At 41.3% G+C, this 23,455-nt stretch overlaps 2 protein-coding genes across 6 annotated transcripts; both read left to right on the top strand.

Annotated features, from left to right (window-relative positions):
- The first annotated feature begins 268 nt into the window (after positions 1 to 268).
- LOC6613397 (P protein) lies at positions 269 to 18,552 on the top strand. 4 transcript variants are annotated; one of them, XM_032715866.1, is made up of 11 exons: positions 3,991 to 4,110; positions 6,035 to 6,558; positions 14,504 to 14,610; positions 15,500 to 15,644; positions 15,726 to 15,786; positions 15,858 to 16,901; positions 16,955 to 17,284; positions 17,349 to 17,696; positions 17,755 to 17,902; positions 17,983 to 18,076; positions 18,137 to 18,552. In XM_032715866.1, exons 2-11 carry the CDS (start codon positions 6,482 to 6,484, stop codon positions 18,219 to 18,221), a joined length of 2,439 nt encoding a protein of 812 aa, XP_032571757.1. In that variant the 5' UTR covers positions 3,991 to 4,110; positions 6,035 to 6,481; the 3' UTR covers positions 18,222 to 18,552. The 4 variants fall into 4 exon arrangements, with proteins under 4 accessions (XP_032571753.1, XP_032571757.1, XP_032571763.1 ...); XM_032715872.1 differs by having other exon boundaries at positions 3,991 to 4,126; XM_032715862.1 differs by lacking the exons at positions 3,991 to 4,110; positions 6,035 to 6,558 and adding an exon at positions 269 to 583.
- A 1,987-nt stretch (positions 18,553 to 20,539) lies between these two features.
- LOC6613396 lies at positions 20,540 to 23,407 on the top strand. Of its 2 annotated transcripts, none has more exons than XM_002037834.2 (4): positions 20,540 to 20,634; positions 21,392 to 21,502; positions 22,378 to 22,464; positions 22,524 to 23,407. In XM_002037834.2, exons 2-4 carry the CDS (start codon positions 21,433 to 21,435, stop codon positions 23,132 to 23,134), a joined length of 768 nt encoding a protein of 255 aa, XP_002037870.1. In that variant the 5' UTR covers positions 20,540 to 20,634; positions 21,392 to 21,432; the 3' UTR covers positions 23,135 to 23,407. The 2 variants fall into 2 exon arrangements, with proteins under 2 accessions (XP_002037870.1, XP_032573932.1); XM_032718041.1 differs by having other exon boundaries at positions 20,541 to 20,579.
- Positions 23,408 to 23,455: the final 48 nt, after the last annotated feature.

The raw sequence follows: 23,455 nt of genomic DNA, 5'->3' as shown, positions 1-23,455 counted from the left end.
TGAGAACAAGACAACGTGGAAAAGCAGCGAGGGATTTCCTCGGGTGGTTGTTGCTATATATTTGCTCTGCTACTGCTGCGCTTTCCACACTTTCCACAGCGCTCGTTCCATAGGTAAATTGTATTTTAAGTTCACAGACAAATGGCCACGAGGGATTGCGAATGGAGGAGGTGAAACGGAGGACCCGACCTGCCCGCCATGTGGAGAGGAGACTGCCAGCAGTTTTATGGCAGCCTCGAGAGGGAAAGTCGGCAGCAACGACTGACTGAATTTTAGTTAATTTGCGCCAAGGAGTAAAGTGAAAATTGGAAATTGGCTTAGACCCTGCAGGCCAAAAGAAATTGTGACAAGCGTACGAAATTAGGCAGAAATCGAGTTGCTTTTTTTTAAGGTGAACCAAAATGACATCTCCCTATGGATACAGTAAGCCCAGCTTTATGATAACGGACCACACACGCGATCCGTATCATCTGCAGCCGGGTGATGACGACGACGACGATCGGGATGAGGACGAGGAGCGGCAGTCGAAGCTGCAGGAGATCATCAGTTGGCTGCACTTGAATGCCAAGCATCGCAGCAAATGGTAAGTCGGCTGCATCAAGTATACGCCCCGTCAGCCTATTTCTATATTAAGTATACGCCCGGTTGGCCACCGCCACTCGAAGATTCGTTTGTTGATTTGCCTGGTTCCGTTTTCTCATTAGCCTGGCATTTAATTGTGCTGCTGGAGATGGTGGACCCAAAACTTTTCCTTTTAATGTCCTGCTAAGCTTCTTAATAACGGTCCATTGGTTGCAACTTGTTTGTTTTCCGAGAAGAAATCAACTCGAGGACATTTTGTGGAACTTAAGCCGCTGTGAACCGCAACAGATGGTTTCCATTGAGATTGATTACAATTTATTTGTTTTTTAGTTGGAGCAGACACAGCAGATTCGTATATTTCATACTCCAATGCGTTGGAATTCCAGCAGAGTAATAAATGCGCTTTTCTCCGAAACTTTGATTGAAATGTACTCCTAATCCGAATTAATCATGTTTTTGTTTTGTTAGGGATTTTTTCCATTACGCTGTGGTTGTAACAAAATGCCAGTAACAAAGGTATTGTTGTTTAGAATTTGTTTGAATAATTCCAAGAATAGTAGCCAATCTTTTGTTGAAGCAATTCGCTTCTGGGAACTACCATTCGATACAGGGTGCTTATAATCGATAATGTAATACCTTGGACACGTGTGAATAGACTGAAGTGCACAGAGACTGTGGAGATTATAAATAAACAATGGCGAATAAATATTGACTTGCCTTGCATTATATTATTTTATTTATAGTTCTCGATTTCCGTTCAACAGCCTCCACAGCTGTTTGTTGTATTAAGTTAAACATTCAAGTTAAGTGTCGTATTCAAATTAGTGCACTCACTCCCACACAAAATTATCGGTGGAGTGAAAAGCTAGGGTAATGCGAATTACATACGCAGTTGGTCCTCAATTAAAAGTTCCGCCTTGTTAATTAACAATTAAAGGGAAAACTCGAAACGGTAAATCACTGAGTTCTCTGGTTTATAGCGCAGTTACACTTGGTTGCAATGGAGAGGGCTGCTCATAAATATACAGGGTGTGTGCAGTCGACTAACATCGACACTAACAATTTTCGAATCATAAGCAACAAAATATGTACTAATAAACAACAGAATTTCTGACAGAAAATTATATGTTTATAAAAACTTATAACTAGTTTCTGGGACACCCTGTAACCATTTGACATATTCTTGACAATCAAACCTGAAGTACGCTTAGCTTATTATATAAGCGCTCGTTATTTACATAATTATTGTTTATTTACTCACGCTGGGCATTCGTTGTGTACAGTACGTCTTGACCAAGTGTAGAATCCACTAAGTACTGTATGCATATTGCTTGCAATTAATTTGCATTGTTGCATTCGCTGATACCAAGTAATTACAGCTAACACATCGATAATTGCCGTTGGCAATTAAAAAATAAAGAAAAGTGGGGAAGGGTTAAGGGTTACAGTTGGGATTATGGGCTATAAGTTATTCGCCCCGACAGCTGAACACTTTGAAGTGGCTGCCCATTTTTACGCTGACTCTCTGACAAGCAAATGAAAAGTCATTCAGTAGTTTCAAGACCAACCAGAACCACGTGATCCCTCCTGGAACATGCAATCCAAGTTTGGTGGTCCCACGATGACATACATCTATGTAGAAACATGTGTGGAAACTTGTCATAGTTTTGGTGGGTGGGTGGCTTTTGGCATGGTGCGAAGAACTAGCCCTGTACATGAGGGCTTTCCGCTCACAATTTTCCCACAAACTGTAAATACACTTTTCTGTTGCCAAGGGATGAGCTTAGGGGCTGTAAAAGTTCCGGCTTGAATATGGAATGTACTATGTCTCTATAGGGGCCAACCTTTGCGGCACAATTGAGTGGAAATGAATTATGTATTAGTTGTTATTATGAAATGGAATGTACTTAATAACGTGGCTTATGTGGTATTACAGTTTTACAACAAACTATAGCTTAAGAACGGATATGTAAAGAGAAAGTAACTGCTGATAGCATTTAACCCATATAATTCCGATCAACTGCACCCATGCCCCATATCATTCAGATGGATAAGCCGCAGAGACCTTGAAGATACAATTGCTATTGGAAGAAACACACCTAGTGCGTCTCACTGTGGATATCATCAGCGTTATTACTATTATTGCCATGTGGGTGAGGAAAATTGCGGAATAAAAGAGCATTAATATTCAGCTTTAAAGTCGCTCAAATGTCAAACGAGAACTAATACATACACGAGTTCACTTTCAGCTCCTTGGAGTGTGTTTGCGTTTCATTGTCAGTGGCATTAGGGTTTTTGGGATTCAGATTGGGTCTCGCACTTGGATTGCCAGCCAAAAGCGTGAAAATTGAGCTGGGGCACAGAAGCAGAAGCTGTTTGATAAACTCGCCTTTTGTCTGCCCATACAGAAGATACAAAAAAATGTACAAGATTGTGGCACACAAACACAAACACAAGCACAAACACATGCAAATGGAACCGCGCGTGGTCGTCTATATTGTCGGAATTGGAAGCTTCAGTGGGATTTATCAGCTTTGGCCTATAAATAAACAAGCGGACGGCCTTAAATTTGATAAAGCTGCCTTCTTCTGCAGATTTCACTTTCGTTTCTGCGAAAGTCTCGAGAGCTTTCGGCGAGATTCTCCAAGTTACATACTCGTAAATGCTGTATCGTATCATTTCCATGACTATTTTTGGGCTGTATGATGATAAGTGATTTAAATTCGCACTTATTGCTCGACCGGTTTCTCGTGTCTTCTAAGCTCTGAATAGCATTAAGTCTGCCGATTAATTCGGTTGCTCAAATTAGCAGGCTTAAGTTGGAGTAAAAAAATGATTAGATTGTGGGAATCACATGCATTTATTGCAGATTCACCCACAATATCTTATTGAATATAAAATATTTTGAAGTCATTAGACAGAAACTTAGGTAACCAATAGTAATAGAATGTATGTGTTATTATTAGACTTAAATGACTTTAGGTTCTATAAAGTAACAATTAGCTATAATTAACCACAGATACAAATTACACTCAAAGAAATCTTCTCATAAAATACACAACTAAAATTCTGCCGGTCCAAGAGCCACAAGTTCAAGTTGTTGGCCATTGGAATCCGAGCGATTCCAGCTGAAAAAAAAAAACCCGAGGCATTCAACAGCTATTGAAAGCAGCCACGTTCTATTCAATTCTCGGCGGCGCTTTCAATGCGCCATTCAACCGAAAACAGCTGCGACTTCGGCGCCGCACGAAGCAGCAACATGGGTATCGGAATGAGTAGCTATAGCTACGCCTGCCTCTGGCATCGGATCGGCATCGGATGGGCATCGGAATCGGAATCGGCAGTAACCGGCTAAAATAACTAGGAACGCGGCGCCGAGTCCGCAGATTTATTCAGTTTACAACTTTCGCTCGAAACGGACGTGCGACTTTGTCCGGCAATCCGCGTTCGAGTGGCAAACAATAGCTATACAAATAAATAGTAATCAAACAAGGGAGTGCACAATAGGGGCATAAAACAACAAAAAAAGTAATTCAAACCTAAAGTGAGCTTATCATCGAATATAACTTCTTAAGCAAGTGAGACTTTTCCGAAAAAAGTTCAGAGTTGTGGCTGCAGCTAGACAATCTCATGGAGATAAGCCCACTTTTAATTATGGAAATTTTTCCTTTGTTCCACGCGTTTTTCCAGTTTCTTATTACCTCAGGATAATTTTGCTCATTAGGCCTAAAAAGGAGCAATTCCTTTGCATTAAGCGTTGGTAATTAGTCTGCTTCTGACTTTCTGAATAATTGCCTAGCATCTGGTGACCGCAATGCACATATATATTTATATATATATAAATTAATTGAAGGATTCCCCAGGATTTTAGTACTTTTCTATCCTTGGGAATCCTTGCACCTGGTATTTACAATTTTTGTGGCTAAACATTCAGGCATTCGTTGGCATGTGAGCAGGTCCTTTGAGCTGAATTAGTCTATCAGTTGCTGGCAAATATTTCATAATTTATGGATGATACGCGTCGGGGTCGCACCTTTTGGGCCCAACCCAATCAATAATTGACCACTGACAGGCCACGCGAATAAGTAATATATTCCGCAGGACAAATTGATTCATCAGCATAGCATCATCGTGTGGTAAACTCAAAATGAAAATGAAACTGGAAAAGGAAGTGGAAATGAAAATGAAAATGAATAGCGCCCCCCAAAAAGTAGGCAACACTGAAATGAAGACACATGCGTGTCAGGCTTCTATGCTAGTTTTTTTTTTTAGAGCTTTGCAAACTTTTCAAGACACTCATTCGAAATATTCATGCCAGTTTAGATGTGACACATCGCATCCATCACTTTTGCCCCGCCCCCCAAACTGGAATAGCATTTATGAGCTAACGAAAATGGCTTTTAGGGAAAACTCAAATAAATTTTAAGTGATTGCTCGAGGGTTTTCGACAACACCAAACTTTTGTGGCGTTAATTTGCCAAAGGATTCCAGAGAGCCTTCAGCCAGGATGCGAAAAGTTTGCTGACACAACAATGAAGAGTCTGTAGAGTACAGCCCTCCAGCTGATTTGCATTCGAGTTCTAGAAGAGTGCTTATGTTTCACTGAAATCAATTACTAATTAGACTAATGGCTGTCATAAGTAAACTCAGGCAAGTTGGACTTTCTTTAAACAAATGGCTTTAAGCAGGCTTGACCCAAATTTCCTGGAATATTTATGGGTTCCACGAACCACAAAATAGAATAGATGGCTTATCCACCTTGTTGACACATTATGTAGCAGCAAACATTTTTTTTTTTTTTGGCAAATATATAAAAATATATTCCGCAGCAAAACGGCGACATATCTGTGAAAGCAATTTCCGCTCAACGCACAGGATATTTTCGGCAACATAATATATATTTGTTTTTTCGCTGAAACATGCAACCGAACTGAGTGCTTGCCACGTGTCTGCTTTGCATTTGACCCGTAATTTTGGCCACATCCTGTCGGCCTAATCCCCCAGATGGCCTGCCATAATTTGAAATATTTTCGGGCTGGGTATTTTAATTATGCGCTCCTCCCAAATTGTTTAATGTATGAAGGGGTACGCCGACTAATTAGCAGCAAACACCATAATTAAGTAGAACTTAATACGAAAGTATACGGGTGTCTGAAAAAACCCATCGGAAATCAACCGATGGAACGTGCTCCATGGACCGCGGACGATGACGTACGTGATCATCCCTTGTACTTTGCGATTGGATTTTTGATGTGCCATCTGATTTGCTGCCCAGATGAAATGAGGCCATGCGCAACTAAACGAATATTGATTCCCAATTAGGCCCGTCTATCGCTCGACTATTTTCGTCACTCTGGACCCTGAATAATTAATCCCTGCGTGACGCAACCATGAACTTTTTTCGGGAATAGCAGCTGTTATTTTTATTTATCAATTTATTTACTTCTGATAGACAACACTGCGTATGCGTGATTCGTTTATATGAAGCGGCGGCACAAAACAGCACTGTTCTACATCAAGATGTACAAGAGAAAGGCCTGAAAGCCCACAAATAAAGTTCTTGTGATTTGCGATAATAATTAGTAATAATAGAGAAAGGGGTTCCAAAGTTAAATCTCACCATCGCGTCTAGACGTCACCCGCTTAACCCATTTAACAACACCCATCGAATTCGGTCAAAATTGCGCCCGTTCGTGTTCACGCTGCGCCCAGCCCACCACCGCCCACTGCCACCACCACCCAACACCCAATCACCACCAGCAACAACAACCATCCAAGCGGCAAGACGACGGACTCCGGCACAGTGGGCCACACTGCCGCATCGACCACGAGACAGCGGCGGCACAGTGGGAGTGGCAGTGGCATCCACAAGAAGCGCAAGAACATCTGGCCATTCAGGATGCGGGTGAAGGTGGCCAAGCCCCTGTGGTTCCACAGACAGGCGTCCACCAAGAGCGACCACTTTCCACAGCCAAAGTAAGTCAATATAGCTAATTAATTTAATGAATTTAATACAAATTAGTCATTTAATAAATGTGAATGTATTTCTAAATTATTTGTTATACCATTTGTTCGCTATTTAATAAGCTCTTTAAAGCAGCAAAATTCGAACTGGTATTAATCCTTTCAAAGGCAATCAGTTGAAAACTGAAACAACAGCTAAGCAGCTTATATTTAAAGCTAATAAAAGCAATTGATTAGTCAATATAATGGAAGTTAAATCGAATTAACCATGAGCATTAGCACATTTTTTCCATATTTAAATACCATTTATGAAACATTTTAAGAAACTTTAAATATTGTTAGCTTAGATCTACATTTTGCACTTTTTAAAGATTATTGAAGTAGAGATTCATTCTTCGTTCATGAGGTGGTATGAGTTTTGTGCTCCTTTTGTCTCAGCTAAAGTTTCCCTTTGAACCTTTTCCATTATAAGATTGCGATATGCCAAAGTTCATGGGGCGAGACCTGTTTTGCCTTACATCTGCTAATGTAGAATTCCCATATACTCGTACATTTATATGTTTATATGGGTTTCTTGTGGCACGTGCCCGAAACTCCGGTGGAGAGTGGTCCGGATAGAAGGCAGTTCCGGTGCGCCGTCTCGACCACAACATAAACATAAACATGTAATCGTGTACGGGTCTAATATTCCCTCGAATGGCAGCAACATGTGTCGACCGAAAAGATGAGAAAAACAAGTAAGAAATTAATGTCAGACATTTAATTTCCGTTTGCCCAAAACATGTGGACAAATGTGCGGCGTCCTGTCTCCGTTGCCATTAATGTTTCAATACAGAACACTTCATTGAATTGGCAAAGAGAAATTCGTTGGAATATTTCATAGATTCCAGGTACCCATCCATCAATCGGGATGTCAGATGGGTCCTCAAAGTGTCCTGGCAACGTGACTCGAACTTTTTGTTTTTCTTTTCCATTCCTATTAAAATGGACTAAAAAGGAAGAGATGTTCTTAGACAAATACTAATTAATTTATTTGAGCGAATGGCCGGCAGAAAAATCAACAAAGTCGAGAAACAAATCGAAATCCCAGTCCGCCATGCAACCAAATTATTCTGCAATTAATTTTCAATTTGTGTGTCTTGTTTTACTGGGAGCAGCACTTGGACTGCCCACACTGCGTATGCTTAACGTGGCCCCACACCCATCGCTCATCCGCCCCGTGGTCTAGTCGGCGATTTTTAGGCAGGCCATTAACACCCAAATGTGGGTCAGCTAAAAGTAAAAATTCCTTCGCATAACGCGAACTGCGACGACGACCTCGTCCACCCAGCCAAGGTCATGCTGGCCCAGTCTCAGTCCACGATTCTGCATTCTTCCGAGCTCATTCAAAATGTGATTACCAGCCCGCCAGGATGTGTGTTTCTGAGCCACGTCGACGACAGCGAGGGCCATAAAAATGACACATGAATAATTAAAGCATTTAATGCCGAAATTGGGTTAAGGTACTCCAGCTGCCACTTGCCGCAAAAGACAAAGTAAAGGTCGCAAGGTCGTACACCTCATTTAAAACTATATATTCTGAAAGTAATAACTAAAAAAGAAAATCTGAAACCGGTACGTAATCTTTAGAAGAATCAACAAGTTAAGCTAACAAACTACAAGCAATTCAAACCGATATGACGTGACAAAATCTATAAATAAGCATTTGCAAAGAAACTATAAGCTAAACAAAACTGAGTACTAATTAGCTAAGCAAATTATTTTACAACTGCAGTTTGATTCAGCGCGAGTAAGTAATAAGTATGTGGAAATTAAATATGAATGCAAAATGAATGCCGACAATTTGCATACCACACTCGACTGCAAGCTGAACCTATGAACCTATCTATGCCAACCCACTCCCAACCACCCAACCAACCACCACCCACCCACTTAGCCCTGCCCTTGGCGAAATGGTCATTCTCAGTCACAGTTCGATTTATGGAGGCGTCGTCGAAACGTGTGACTATGAGCCCATTAGGAACGTGTGCTATTCCCCACTTGCCACTCTGCGGAGCAGCTGTGCCACTCTATGGAGCCGCAATACACGTCGCCTTTTCAATTAATTAACTCGCATTTTTTGCAGTGGAAAAATACTCGCACGGTCGGCGAAAGATTTAACTTGCTAATCGAGGCCTGCCAACCGCCGCAGCCTGATTTAAAAATAAAAAAAATAAATAAAAAAAAATAAACACAAATAAGACTTCAAGTCGCTACACACATCACATCGCCAAATGGCAAACGCCGAGTGCAAAGCGTTTCAGGCTTTCAATTTTCTCGAAATTAATGAAACGTGTCGCATTGAAAGCGCCACACGAATGACATGCACTGGGAAAAAAGTTGGGCAGGTTAGCTAGATTTATTAACAAATTAATACTATAAAAAGATTGAATATATACATTGATATATCTTACTATATAATATTTTCTTCTCTTAAGCGGCTTAAGAGCAATTCAAGGTTTGCATAGCATACTTTTAGGAACCAATATAAGAGATATGCTACTCATATTTTAAAGCTTTTAAATACTTAGTTTAACTTCTTAGTATATATGCAAGTTTTTGTTTAACTTTTTAATTTAGAAATAATTTTGCTGTGCATAGAAAAACACAAAGAGTGAAATTAAAATGGAAAAGAGGACCGACCGAATGACCGACTGGATGAAATAACGTTTTTTCGGCTCTCTAATTTCGTTATCCACATTGCCGCACAATGACCTATATATATATATATATATATATATATATATAATGTATAGGCTCATCTTTCACGATTCTCCACGTCTCCACACATGTGTGCGTGCGCACTCGTATCTGTGTGAGTGCGACTTACTTAAGCAAGTTTGAGTTGATTTAATATACATCCGAGCGTTAGAGGAAAGCCGTTTGATGAGCGCGTGTTCATTCAATTTATCAAACGGAAAAAAGTGCGTGCACTCTCAATTGCTTCGCCACTCAAGCGTTGTGAACTTTAATGCCAGGCCGAAATATTTTTAAATTGAGAAGCTATTTACGGAACATGTATTTTTAACAAGCGCGGTACATCAAACATAATTGCCTTGTTTTGGTTTCTTACATAACAATAAAATGTGTTAACTAATCGTAGTTGAACTGAATTGACAGCTAAATCAGCACATTACTTAGCTGCAATTCAACCAATTTGCTCATTGAACTTGAAATTGACAGCAATGTATTGTATCGTATGATTGAATAGCCCGCTGAATAAACATATATACAAACGGGCTCAGACGGGGCGTGTCCCATCGGCTATAAGCTATTTTCCATCGAAATGTCGCACTTTGAGCTAAACGGCGACAACTGGCGCCGCAGTTTCCCTTCGATTTATGCTACTTCCATATCCATTTCCATTCAATTTCAATGCCAGCGCTCTTAACTTGCCGCCGTAATGCGAAACCCAGCGTCGTTTCAATTAAATTGCATTTCACTCGGCCACGGCAAGCACCTGTGGCAGTTGGTCAACACGGTGATATATGTACATACCTATATATGTATATATAATTATATATATCTTCATGCTTGAAGAACTTTTTCATTAGCCAAGCTGCGACGAAATGGCTATCATTAGGTGGCTCCGGGTGTCAGATTGCACTTGTGGCCCTGTGCTGGCTAGATTTTCTAATCTATTGAGGAAAAAGCATAGTATAGCATTACCTGTCGCATTATGCAAACTTGGCCGGAACACACCTGTGACGTCAGTGAGTCAGCAGCCAGCGTTTTCTGTTGAGTTGGCCAAAAAGCTTGAAATATTTTACGCTTACGCGGCAAAAATATGCGTCTGTTTGAAAGTTTTGACAGGCGCCATTTTCTTGGGCTGCCTTTCAATTACTTGGATATGTACATATGTATTTATATACATGGTATTATATACATATGTATTTATATACGCTCTGAATTTCGCATCACGTGGGCGCGTTCGGATTTGGCTCAATTTCCCAAATTTGCATGCGAATTGAAGGGGCACACTTGAACTCCAAGGCCCCGCGTAGCATCCACTGAATACGCCCGCAATTTCGACGGTCCACGAGTATTTCATAATTCGCACGGCTCCTTAACAGAATAAGCGAACCTTGAGCAGCTGTTGTTTCCTCGCCATATTGCAGAATCAACCTATACTATGTGTTTATATGACCGGGTTCATAGCTCATCTCGTGTCATAAAATCGTTTAGAACGAGCTGAACAAATTGATGAAAATTGTATCGGGTTACGGCTTAAAATAGAATTTATAATTGGAACTATATCAAGTGAGCTACAAGTACATTATTTTCGAAAGTGTTTGGCTTTTCCGTTAATATCATAATTCAGTTTTTAATCATAGTAAATTGTATACTGTATCCATAAGGCGGAGGAAGAAAGGTCAAAGGTCCTACTACTCTAACAAAGGAAATGGGTTTCAAACTTTTATAAATTTTAAAATATACATAATTATGTATTATCGGTCTTATTACTTTTCTGGATATTAAAGTTATTAAATGTATTGAAATTAACATAAATGTTCTAATACCGAAGTATTTTATGGACCCTAAGTCCCCAAAGAACTATGCGTAGCGCAGCGCAAGATCAAAAGCATCGCAGAGCAACTGTCAAATGTGATAAATCAAGTGTAATTGAAAGAAGTGCAAATAAGCCAACGCCAGTAACAATAACAACAATGATGGAAGAGAGCGGAAGAGTAAACACTGAGCGAAAGAGAGGGCACTCGACGAAGCCGAAAATGAAAACAGAATCCCTAAGCATTGAATGGGCGAGGGAGGGGGAGTGGAGATTAAAGGGAGCCAATGCTTGGGTTAAGCTGCACTCAAAAAAATATATTGAAAGAAGTAGTGACTTTAAGATGTTTACTTTAATTTAACACTTTTTTTTTAATAAATCATTTTTTTTTTTAATCAGTGTTTTTAATTTTGCATATATTTTGACTCGATATACATATTTTTAATTTTTCTCCTTTTAATCCTCCTTTTACTTATTTAATCCAAATGCATCTTAGTTTCTTTTTTCTTTGCCATAACTTTTTGCAAGCCATATATTTTTGATTTTTCTGAGTGTACGAACGGTGATCGGTCGAGTTGACTGTTGATTTTCGAGTGCACTTGCAGTGACCGCCGGGAAAGCATAAATGCGAATAATGAGCGCTGGTGCTTACCTTCTTCTTTGCCGCGCTGCTTCGCCTGAAATTCGAACGAATGCGCTGCGCTGCGACTGCGCCGCGACTGCGCAGCGACAGCGAGTGCATTAAAACCTACAAAATAGGGTAAAAAACGGCGGACGGCAGTTAGTACCGCTTGAGCTTTCGAACGCATATATACCGCATATAGACGCCCGATCCGAAACACGATCGGCGGCAAAGAGCAAAGCAAAGCGAAAGCACCGCAAAGGGCACGCGACAATCAAGAGCGCAGCAGCGGCAACAAGTGGTGGTCGGTCAAGGCAACGCGATCCCGCTATTCAATTGAACAAGATCGGCGCTGCTCCCCGATATCGCCCACAGCGGCGCAAAAATATGCGATTAACGAGGGAAATTTCACAATTTCCCCGGCTTTTGCGAGTGTAGATTTACGTAATAATAATACGCTATATATTCCGCAAATAAATACGAAAATATATACTTGTTGAGTGTCACGTTTCGCGAAGCTCCTGAACTTTAACAATTTCCCCCACCAAGGATGGCCTACAATACCAACAGCAGTGCCGAGGATAACGCATACGAGGATGAGTATGTGTCCCAAAGTGGGGGGCATGAAAATAAATTGTGTTCTAGTATTAAGCAGCTTGTCAGCGGTTCACCTTCTCTACAGAGCAAAAAAAGAAGAAAAAAACTATATAGCTAATGATATAGTAGTGTGTTTTTGTTAAAGCCCATAAGGTGCTAAAAGTTTAGACCATATTTCACTTAGTTTATTAACTGTAGTAAAGCCTTTTATTTATTTGCATGCATTTACAAAAGTATAAATTATATTTTTTAATGTGTAGCCAACAAATTGCCGGGAACTTCGGTGGAGCGTAAAACTCGTTTGGCTCCGGCTAATGATAGCTTGTCTGCTTAGCACACAGGATATCCTGCTGCTCGTGGGTGTCCTTTCTGTTGGCTGAATCCATCTTTGGCATGGACACTTGTACCCACTTCAGCGGATTGAAGGCGTAACATAAAGTAGCTGTTCACAGTATTAAGAGCCATCAACAAAATCATTCAATCATTGCGTTGAGCAGGCGGCAACTGCTTGACAAATTCTTTCATGCTCGAGCAGGTTCGCACATGCTCCGCTTAAATTTCTACTTATTTTGTATGGATTAAAGTGAAGCTAACGATTTGATTAGCTTCAATTGGCATATTAGCATGTTAAGTTAAGAAGGCCAAAAAGATTAAAGTAAACTGGTAATGAGATTTTTTACCGATATCCATAGATCCGACCGTTATCCAATTATGTTCTCTTGTGAATCCTTGCCAGCGACACATCCTTTCATTGCGCCTCATCACGCTTGGCAATCAAAGAACTTATGAGTTATGAACGAGCTGTGAAAACCACAGCTGTCTAAGCTGATAATTGCAATTGAGGCAAGTTCAAGCTAAAATGACTGACTCGCTAGGTAGTTACATACTAGTATACATATGTGTATATATATATATGTATCTATATGGTGGAAAATCAGTGTCAGCATTACTTTGGCGGTCTTGTCTTTGTTTCTGTTTCTGTTTTTTTTATTTATGACATGACCACATCGCGTCCGTCCATCAAGACGGCTAATTGAAAGCTAAGTAAATATAATTTATGACTTATTTCGAGCACTTTTTATCGTTCTAAGGCAGGCCTAAGTAAATTTAGTGAAGACGACTGAATTAAGATTTGTGTGCCCACTTGAGCCAAGTGCACAAATTGCATTTGCAACCCCTCGAAGTGCGTTCCTACCCAGGAACCTTCCCTTCTTCCAATCAAGTTGGTGGACCTCAGCTGGCTAGATGGCAGTCATTATGGGCAAAGAGTCATTAAAGTCGCATTTGAAATGGAAAACAATATTTTACGAGCAGTATAAATAGACATCTCGGTTTGGTCCGATGCGTTTTTCCACTGATAACGACCTTTAAGCGCTCCGGACTTTCAGAGCTTGTCGCATCTGGCATTGCGCTTTAATTGAGCTCGGCTTCTCAGATTCTTGCAAGTGATTTACAAATCTGTATTGCAGATGATGGCATGACTTTCGGCTGGTTTGTGTGGATTATTAGAATGAGAATTGCCATCGCTCTTAGTTATCTGTGGGACTACGTGACTGCTTGGGTGATTCATCTTTAATTCATAAGCATATCAAAAGTTTAACCATTCTTAAGAACTGACTTCTATTCATGAACGTAGAATCAGTCTTCTTATAATATCTATTTTTGGCAACCAAATGGTTAAATATATTTATCAAAATCCGACTTTATTGCCAGCTGCCTAAGAGCCTATTCCGATTTGTTGTCAATCAGAATCCTTTCGAGCTAAGCAGATTTTCATTCGGCGAAGCAACCACAAGTGGATTTTCCACTTCATGTAGAGCACGTGGCTGAGACCCTCGAGAAATCCCTTTTAGGGTAAACAACTTCGATTTAAAGTCTTCATATAAGTCAAATCAAATAAATACGAAATGGTTGCACGCGCGAGCTGGGCAAAAAATCAATATGGATGTGCTAAAAAATTTATTGAATGTTTTTGGCCGCCGGACGGCCAAATGAGCCACGCCCACCCAGTTCCACGCCCAGTACCTGAGCAAACAAATTCCAAACACAAGCCGGTTAATCTTATTAAATCCCATTTCTTTTCTCTCTCTCTTTTCATTGCTCCCCGATGTGTAACAAAACGCGGCTCCTTCTCGGGCTCCTGCTCCTTCCTTGGAATCCTGCTCCGTCCACACAAACACACACACATGCAGCGAAGTAACAGAAGGTGCCTTACAGGTCTGGCGGACTCTGCCGGAGCGCATTCGTCAGGATCCCAGTCTAGCCTCCTTTCGCCAGGAGCACGAACGTCTGCATGGCGGTAAGTTCTGCGTACTGGATCCTGTGTCCTGCCTCCTGCCCAGTATCACATAATTCCTTTACTTTTTATGCCTGGCTGTTTGGCCACCGTTTTTATTGCCGCAATTATTGCTGAATTTTTTATTGCCATTTGCGTCGGCGCTTGGCATTGACATTGGGTTTTTTTCTATTTTTTTTTTTTTTTTGCCTGATTTGCATACCAAAAACTTAAGTCCAAGCTTATCTTCAATTGTTTTGATAGACCCACTATTTGGGGCTTTGGAAATTATAATAATGCCAGGGTAGCAGTCTCTTTCCGGCATACGTATGATGTCAGTTCGCAAGTGGACATAATCTTGACTGGGTTCCTCAAATTACAGGGCAAATTATCCAGTAAATTTGATTTAAATTGAAGATTCAAGACAGCCAAAAGGAATCATTATATCTGCAAAATATACAAATAATATTGCATTTATGTTAGCAAGAGAAAGTACAAGCATAAGGCTTCTAGAAGTTCGCTATTCCCAAGGGCCGTATTAAATGTGTCGTGAACCTTCGAGTTCCTTATGTGCCCTTTTTCCGCATCCTCGTCGCCCAGCCATCAGTGCGTTGGCCAATATCTCCGCCAGCTCGCCCATGGCCATTTCTGGGTATTTATAGCCTCGAGTCGATTACCGCGCTCGGCTGGGCCAATAAAATAATACAAACACGTCGCAGAAGGCAGCTGGACTAAACCGATTCCTGGCCAAAGTGACATGTATACAGTTAACCGCCAGTTGTCCTTTCGCGAGCAGCAAATGAGTGAATTTCCGCACAAATATTTGCCAATTCCGTGGCAGGGTTAGGTCAATCAGCCGGCAAGGACCTCCATGGATAACTATTTTTAAATGCATCTATTTTGTACATCGCAGATGTGGAACAGCTGCACGTGGAGGAGTCGGAGTTGCGGGTGCAGAATGGACACCACGAGGAGACGGCGCTGGCCAACCAGCCATTCACACAGATCGGCATCAATGTGACGAACGAGGCGGGTCAGGTGCGGGTGCTCGACGGCAGGTTCGTAGTTCTGTGCGCCTCGATTGTCAGTTACGTAATTAGTGCAACCAGTTTTCTGTGATTCCCCGTGCCCATTTGCAGGGATCTGGAGAATAACAACGATGATCAGCACGACGAGACCGAGCCGCATGCCAAGAGTTTGGTAGGTGGTGTACATCAATGGCTTTCCAATTAATCAGATATTAATCTGATATTGTATCTATTGTTTTGCAGATACGAAAGTATCTCATCTGGTTCAAGATAGCCGTACTCCTGGTGGTCTGGTGCGTCTTCACCGCCTTCCTGATGTCCAACAACGAGCATGTGGACCAGCTGAGCCTCATAAGTGTTCCTAGGAATAGCTCACCCAGAGTGTTTCCCATTGCCACCGCAAGTCTGCAGAGGATTGGCCTGGGCCTGCGCGGACCCTTTCGCCTGCAGGAGAACGAGCTGGCCATCAACGCGAGTGTTCCACTGCCCCAGCTCCAGGTGCAGGTGATGCGCAGCTACTTCGATGGCGAGGGCATGGAGATCTACATCGAGAACGCCAGCCAGGTGTGGCAACTGGACGTGGTCTATCCCGATCTGATAGACGCCACCAGGGACACGAAGAAGCAGCGTACCTTCGAGCTGAGTCCCACTGACCCCCTATGGTTGGCCCAGGCCAATCGCACGGAGCTGAGCTTCGAGTTCACCAGCTCCATCGAGGGGGAGTTGCCGCTGCAGCTGAATGTGGATGAGTCGCCCATTTACAAGCGGGATGGAGTCATCTATGCTGCGGCTGTGCTCTGCGGTCTGTACGTGATGATCATCTGGGAGATTGTGAATCGAACCTTTGCTGCCATCATCGCATCCACCTTGTCGGTTGGAATACTGGCTGCGCTGAACTCCAGGCCCTCGATGGCCACCATCATGGGCTGGATCGATGTGGAGACACTGCTGCTGCTCTTCGGCATGATGATCCTGGTGGCCATTCTCTCCGAGACGGGAGTCTTTGACTATCTGGCTGTGTATGCCTACAAGATAACCAACGGACACGTTTGGCCCCTAATCAATTGCCTCTGCCTGTTCACCGCTGTCCTGTCCTCCTTCCTGGACAACGTGACCACCGTGCTGCTGATGACTCCGGTGACGATACGACTCTGCGAGGTCATGTGCCTCAATCCGGTGCCCATACTCATGTGCATGGTCATCTACTCGAACATTGGCGGGGCACTGACTCCAGTGGGGGATCCGCCCAATGTCATCATAGCCTCGAATAGCTACATATCCAAGAATGTAAGTTCGGATATTGGATATTTATATATATATTAATGTATATATTTTGCCAGGGCGTCAATTTTGCTGTCTTCACCTTGCACATGCTGCCCGGAGTTCTGCTGGTGATGGTGCAGACCTATATCCAGTTGCGTTTCAAGTTTCGCAACATCAGTGATCTGCAGTTCAAGGACTCGCCGGAGGTGGAGGAACTGCGTCACGAGATACACGTGTGGAAGCGGGCAGCCGCCAGTCTATCTGCCTATTCCAAGGACGAGGAGTTGGTGCGGCAGACACTGATGAAGAAGGTGAACCGCTTGAAGAGAAGCCTGAAGAAACGCATGACGGCGGTCATAGAACCGGCACCCAATTACCAACAAACTCTGGCCAATCTTCAGGCAAAGGTGGGATATACTTGTATTATATATTTCTTAATATACATATTATATATTTTATTATCATTTGCAGTACCCCATTCGCAACAAACCGCTGCTGATCAAATGTTCGGCCGCCTTGATCTTTGTGATCAGTTTGTTTTTCCTGCACTCGGTTCCAGAACTGCAGAGACTGTCTTTAGGATGGACCGCTCTGCTGGGCGCCATATTCCTCATCATTCTGGCTGACATAGAGGACATGGAGGCCATACTGGCACGCGTGGAATGGTCCACGCTGCTCTTCTTCGCAGCTCTGTTTATTCTCATGGAGGCCCTGACGGAACTGGGACTGATTGAGTGGATCGGCAACATGACAGAGGGCATTATCCTGGGAGTTGGCGAGGATCGGCGACTGATGGTGGCCATTTTGATCATTCTATGGGTCAGTTTCGCAGTATAAACTCAATTTCACTAAACTCAATAACCACTATTCTCGGCAGGTCTCCGCTGTGGCCTCCGCCTTTGTGGACAACATACCGCTGACCACGATGATGGTCAAGATCACCATATCACTGGCGCAGAATAGCACCTTGAATCTGCCACTACAGCCTCTGGTTTGGGCCTTGGCCTTGGGCGCCTGTTTGGGAGGTAAGTCCTTTAATCTTATATCTATATATCTTATATTCCAAAGATTATTCTATATAACTATATGTTACCATTTCCACCAGGCAATGGCACTCTGATCGGAGCCTCTGCCAATGTGGTTTGTGCCGGCGTGGCGGAGCAGCACGGCTACAAGTTCACCTTCCTGCAGTTCTTCAAGTTGGTATTCGTTATCCTTGGAAGAGGACACTATGCTAATTTCATCTCTTTAACCCACAGAGTTGGCTTTCCCATCATGATCGGCAGCATCATTGTCACCACGGGCTACCTGCTCGTTTCGCATTCGCTGTTCGCGTGGCATTGATGAAGGGCCCCCGTGGATGACGGAGTTGACTGTGTCGATTCGCAACAAGGCGCACTGTACCTCGTTACCTAACGGACAGAAACTGTTCCAAATGCCCACACACATCCGGCTTCCGATGCCGGAAGCAGCACCAAGATGGGAATCAACTCCTTATGCGTTGGCCATAAGTGTTGGTTCCGGGTAAACAGAGAGATACGGAAACGAAGAATATTACACGAAAATACATTTATTTTTACACGTCGTTGTTAATGTAGTGTGTAGTATAAATAACATAACAAACAACAACAATTAAGAGAATTAAAATAAATATAAATTAATTATTTACAATTAATACTGTCGCTGAACTGTGAAACAATTGTTAAATGTTAAATGTATGAATACGAATCAAATAAAAACGAAACAAATAAACTAATTTAAAGATTGTTGTTATTACTTTTTTTAATGGAATGTAAAAATTTAATGGCGACAAGCATGTTTTATTCCTTTTGCTAAATAAAGACTTTTCAGTTTTTATGGTTGAGTAATAAAAAAATAATGTTGTTTTCTTAATTCTACAAAAATGTAATATACATAAATGTTTTTACATTTGCAAAATGTAAAGAAAACAGCAAAAAAGTATGCTATCAAAAATATTACAAATTTAAATTTGGTAAAAAGCTCGTTCGTTTATTTGGGTTTTTCTTTTTGTAAAGTTCCAGTAGCGTATTTTAATTTTCCATTTCTTTTTGTTTAATTTTATGAATTTTAGCAGTCTAACAATTGCAAGGCAAACAATTGAAAAGTGAAGAGGAGTCCACTGCAATGGCAATTATGAAGATGGAGCCTCACAAACTATTTGCACTTCATGCATTGACCGCTCAGCTTGTTTGTTTTTGACTGGCAAATACACTGCAAGAAAAGATGTATTTAAAAAAAAAAATAAATATAATTTTATTTTAATAAAATAATTCTCAATAATAATAATAACGTTCATATTAGATATTTTTATAGGGTCAATGTTTTACATATCTAAGTTTCTTTATGTGCATTTGTGTATGTGAGTCTGCCAACGCCTATTACATAAACATTTTGACTGGTTTTTTTGGCACATCTGCATGTGCGTAGGGTAATTAAACAAAATGTACGTCATAAAGTTACAACGTGCGTCTTCGTTAATTAGACGAAGGGTCGTTAAAGGGGGCATGTGGACTCAGTCTATAGGTCAATTGAAGCTGAGTTAAGCAAAGTATGCATACAATGCGATATAATCCATATTGTTACTAGGCGAAACGATCGTCGAGGTTCACTGGTTACTATATGCATATTAGACCCTATCATGTTGGGGCATTCGTCAAAGAGGCATTGGCATTTATGGTAATTACGCGGCGCAATGAACCTACAAAGTTGTTAAAAACATTTGCAAAGAGTCAAAAGGTAAACGGTTAAGAGGTATTTTTATATTTTTGCCTACAAGTGCTAATTAATGGTTCTGCATAACATATTTTTAAAATGCAATATATTCATTGGTGTACTTTCTTTTCACAGCTTGATCATAATCAACGCTATAGGCTCCACAAAAATAAAACTGAATGAAAAAACCATCCTTTTCATATTTTGTTTTATGAAAAGCCCCGAAGCAACCTTTCACAATGCCGCAAAAATATGCCAAAAAAAAGGGGTACAGAAATTACAAAAAGTGAACCCAAAACCTCAGAAGGCATACTAACTCCGGTCCAAGCAAAGTGCGCCAATTTCCGTCGGATGATGACGTTAATGGAGCAGATGCCAACAGCCGGTCTCAGTTTCAGATTCAGATTTAGTTTCAGTTTCAGTTTGAAGCGCGGCTCAATGGAAATGGAAAGAGAGTACGCAGCTACCGCGCAAAGTTACGTGATTTACTGTACAGTGAAAAAAATGGTCTAGTTATATAGAATTATATCACTTTAAATATTCAAAGGTTTAAATACAATAAATATTTTTTAGGATTAAATCAATTATAGTAACCAATACAAATTTTATGCACTTCAAATTATTTATAATATTTATATGGGAAATATTATGATCATGAATTTAAAATAGAATATACATAGCATATATTTTTGAAATTTTGCAGAAATTTTTGATATTAAAAAGTATACAACGTAGTAGTTGAAGTAAGTTTAAATTTTATCGTACTGTTTTCAATGCAACTTGAAAAGCTTTTAAGCAGATTCAGATTACAACATATACACTTATTTTCTTTCAGTGCAGAGCCCAGCTTACCGCAGAGAGCGAGAGTGTGTCGGAATTTTAGCGCATGTTGCACGACCGCAGACACTCTCGATTTTCGGCTCAGTTGCCTTGCAGACGCGCAGCGGACAAGTTGTCACTGGAACTACGGTGGGCACTCGCTAAGGAATTCAAATCGAATCGAATTGAATTGAACCGAAAATACGTTAGTTTGATAATCATGCCATTCGTATGTGCGTTACGTTTTGTTGTTGCTCAAAGAGCAAAAAAGAAAAATTGCAGTACTGCCGAAAATAGCAAGCAACACATATTTTCGAGACCACTAACTTTCATTTTTATGCGATCCGAAATTTCTGCGCGATGTTTGCCCAGTTTATTAGCAGCAATTTGGGAAGTTAGCGTGTAAATGAATTTACAGCAGTAAAAAATGCCGAAAGAAGTCAGAAATCAATCAGGTCCAAAATGAGACAAGGCCAAACTGTAAAGGAAAAACAAATATAAATAAAGAAAAAACCCACCAACAATGCGAAGCTCATTGAACAAAAGTGAGAGTGATTTCCAAACTGCGTTGCTGTGTTGTTGCCGTTGTGGATTTTTGTATTTACGCTTTTATTTCGAGCCAGACCCAAAAAAAAACATAGTATAGTATAGTATGGTATATGTGTGTGTATTTGTGTTTGCATATCGCATTTGAATCGAAATCGCGTAAACAAATGCGGCCAACGAAAACCTGGCAACTCAAATATTTCAAATATTTATCCAAATGACGCACCTGCTTTTTTTATTCCGTTTCCAAGCGAACAACCTGACCAACCTCAAGTCAGAAATCGGGTTTTCTGAGTGTTGCGCAAACGCGCCAAACTCGAGTCAGTTTGCAGCAAAAGCAAAATTCTGCAACAAATATTGTAGTAATCATATCATATCGCTGGTGGCATGAAGTAATCGCCTGTGTGTAATTGCAGTTTCTGCGGCGCCACATAAATGCTGACTGCTGCTGCTGGCCATGATGTCTTGGCCAAAACAATGGGGCTTCGCTAGCCTCTGGCTGCCCGTGCTGATCGGCCTGCTCCACAGTAAGTAAATGCCTTCAAAAACGTTCGAATCGCCCAGATTGGAGCATTTGTAACCGGTCCAACTACTTCCACCGATCCGGCGACAGTCTATCGAGATCTTCAGTTCAGTTCCACGGCAGACTTTGGCACCCTGAGCTCTCTCACATGAGCTCCAACTTGTTGCCGGTCTTTGTGTCAAGGTCGTCGGATAGCCGCAGATGTTGTTTAACCTGTGGATCGTCTATGGGTCTCATTGTCTATCTCGCAATGTGATTCGTTTTATTTTTTTTGGGTTTTATTTCTGTTCGGATTAGAGTTACCTAATGGTTCTTTGCGATCAAAGTACAAGGAGTAAAATCATTAAGTATTTTTCCATTGAAATGCAAAATAGTTAGGTGCGAGAAAAAATCATAATAACATAATAAGATCAAGCATTTTAAGTGAATGAAGTACATTAATACTCAGAGACACAGCTTTGGTTTAAAGAAATTACTTAGTCACCCTTACTCTTAATTATTTTATGAGCAGATTAATTGGAATTAAAACGCATCAGTTTGTACAAGAGAATTGTTTTAATCAACTTGTATTTTCTGGATAACTAATATGATAAGACTAAAAAAGTTTATTAACCATTATATTATTATCTAGATAATGTAGTATCACTATGAATTTGTTAGCGACCTTCAAAGTGAAACGGACCTTAGAGCCGTAAGATATTAAGCATACGCACTGTTAGTCATCCGTGAATCCGAAAAGCCAAGACCATAAAACGCTTACATAATCCGCCCTGAAATTAACTGGCCCCAAAATTTACATAAGTGCTGGGGCTTGGCCGGCAGAAGAGAGATAAAATCATTGGATTGGTCGTGTCAATTAAATATTGTATACTTTTACAGCACAAAATGCTTCAGCTTTCATTGTGCCCCGGGAACTGCCCTCCATCTTATCCATAGTTTACTCCAATATACCACCGATTAAAAAGGGTAAGATGATTTATATACAAATGGAACCATTAATTTAATGCGATTTCTCATGGAAACAGGAACTGATTCCCGTTTGGGCTTTGGCTTTCGCCTGGGCGAGCATGCGGACTTTCAGGTGATGGTGGAACTGGGTCCCCAGAAGGAGACGCGTCCCATCGGCGAGCCCAGCCAGGATGATCAATCGTTCAACAAGCGCCAGGTGAGCCAGAGCGATCAGAAGGCACTGGCCCGTCAACTTTACCGCCAGCAGGTGATGGAGGAGGCGGAGAGATTGATGACCTCCACGGAGAGGAATGGGGCCAGCTGGCTGCAGGCCTGGTCGAATGGCATGAAACCGCAGAAGCCCAAATCGAAGGATCAGCCCAAGAAGCTGGTGAAAGAAAGTTCGGCAGGCAATTATCAGAAGGCACAGGCAACAGATCCCACCAGTGCCATGAAGCAGCTGCAGTTGCTCTACAAAATGGCCACCAGTTCCAGCACCACAACCACCACAACAGTGCCTCCTGTCTTCACAGGAGGATCCCTTAATTTGGGTGGTCCAAGTGGCTTCAAATTGCCACCACCTGCTCTGAGCCAGGATACGAACACGCTGAGCAATCCTGATCCTCTCAAGAGCAAAAGTGAGATCACCAAGGAGCTAATGGATGTCAGTCTGGAGACGGACACTTAGGTTGTGCGCTTATCTAGTTACTAATTAACCTCTGTATAGAAATGCTCGCGTATTTGGGTGCTTAGCAAATCTGTGTGTAGTATGGCTTAGCTATCTTTTGTAAATAAAATTAAAACTAAATCTAAGTTAGTGAATCGCATTATTGGCCAGCCTAAATGTAGGCAATACAAATTTTATGTCAAATCGAGGTCATGTAAAAATGATGGAGAATTGTATAAATGTAAGCTACAATTTACATTGGTTAAATATATTAAAAACTGGTTATAAATTTAACATTACAAGTTTCTGGCGTCATTCGTATTTTTCTTTAACAAAAGTAAA

Source organism: Drosophila sechellia, chromosome 2L (genome assembly GCF_004382195.2).
Source record: "Drosophila sechellia strain sech25 chromosome 2L, ASM438219v1, whole genome shotgun sequence".
Classification (NCBI taxonomy): Eukaryota; Metazoa; Arthropoda; class Insecta; order Diptera; family Drosophilidae; genus Drosophila; species Drosophila sechellia.
This window is presented reverse-complemented; position numbering and strand designations above follow the sequence as displayed.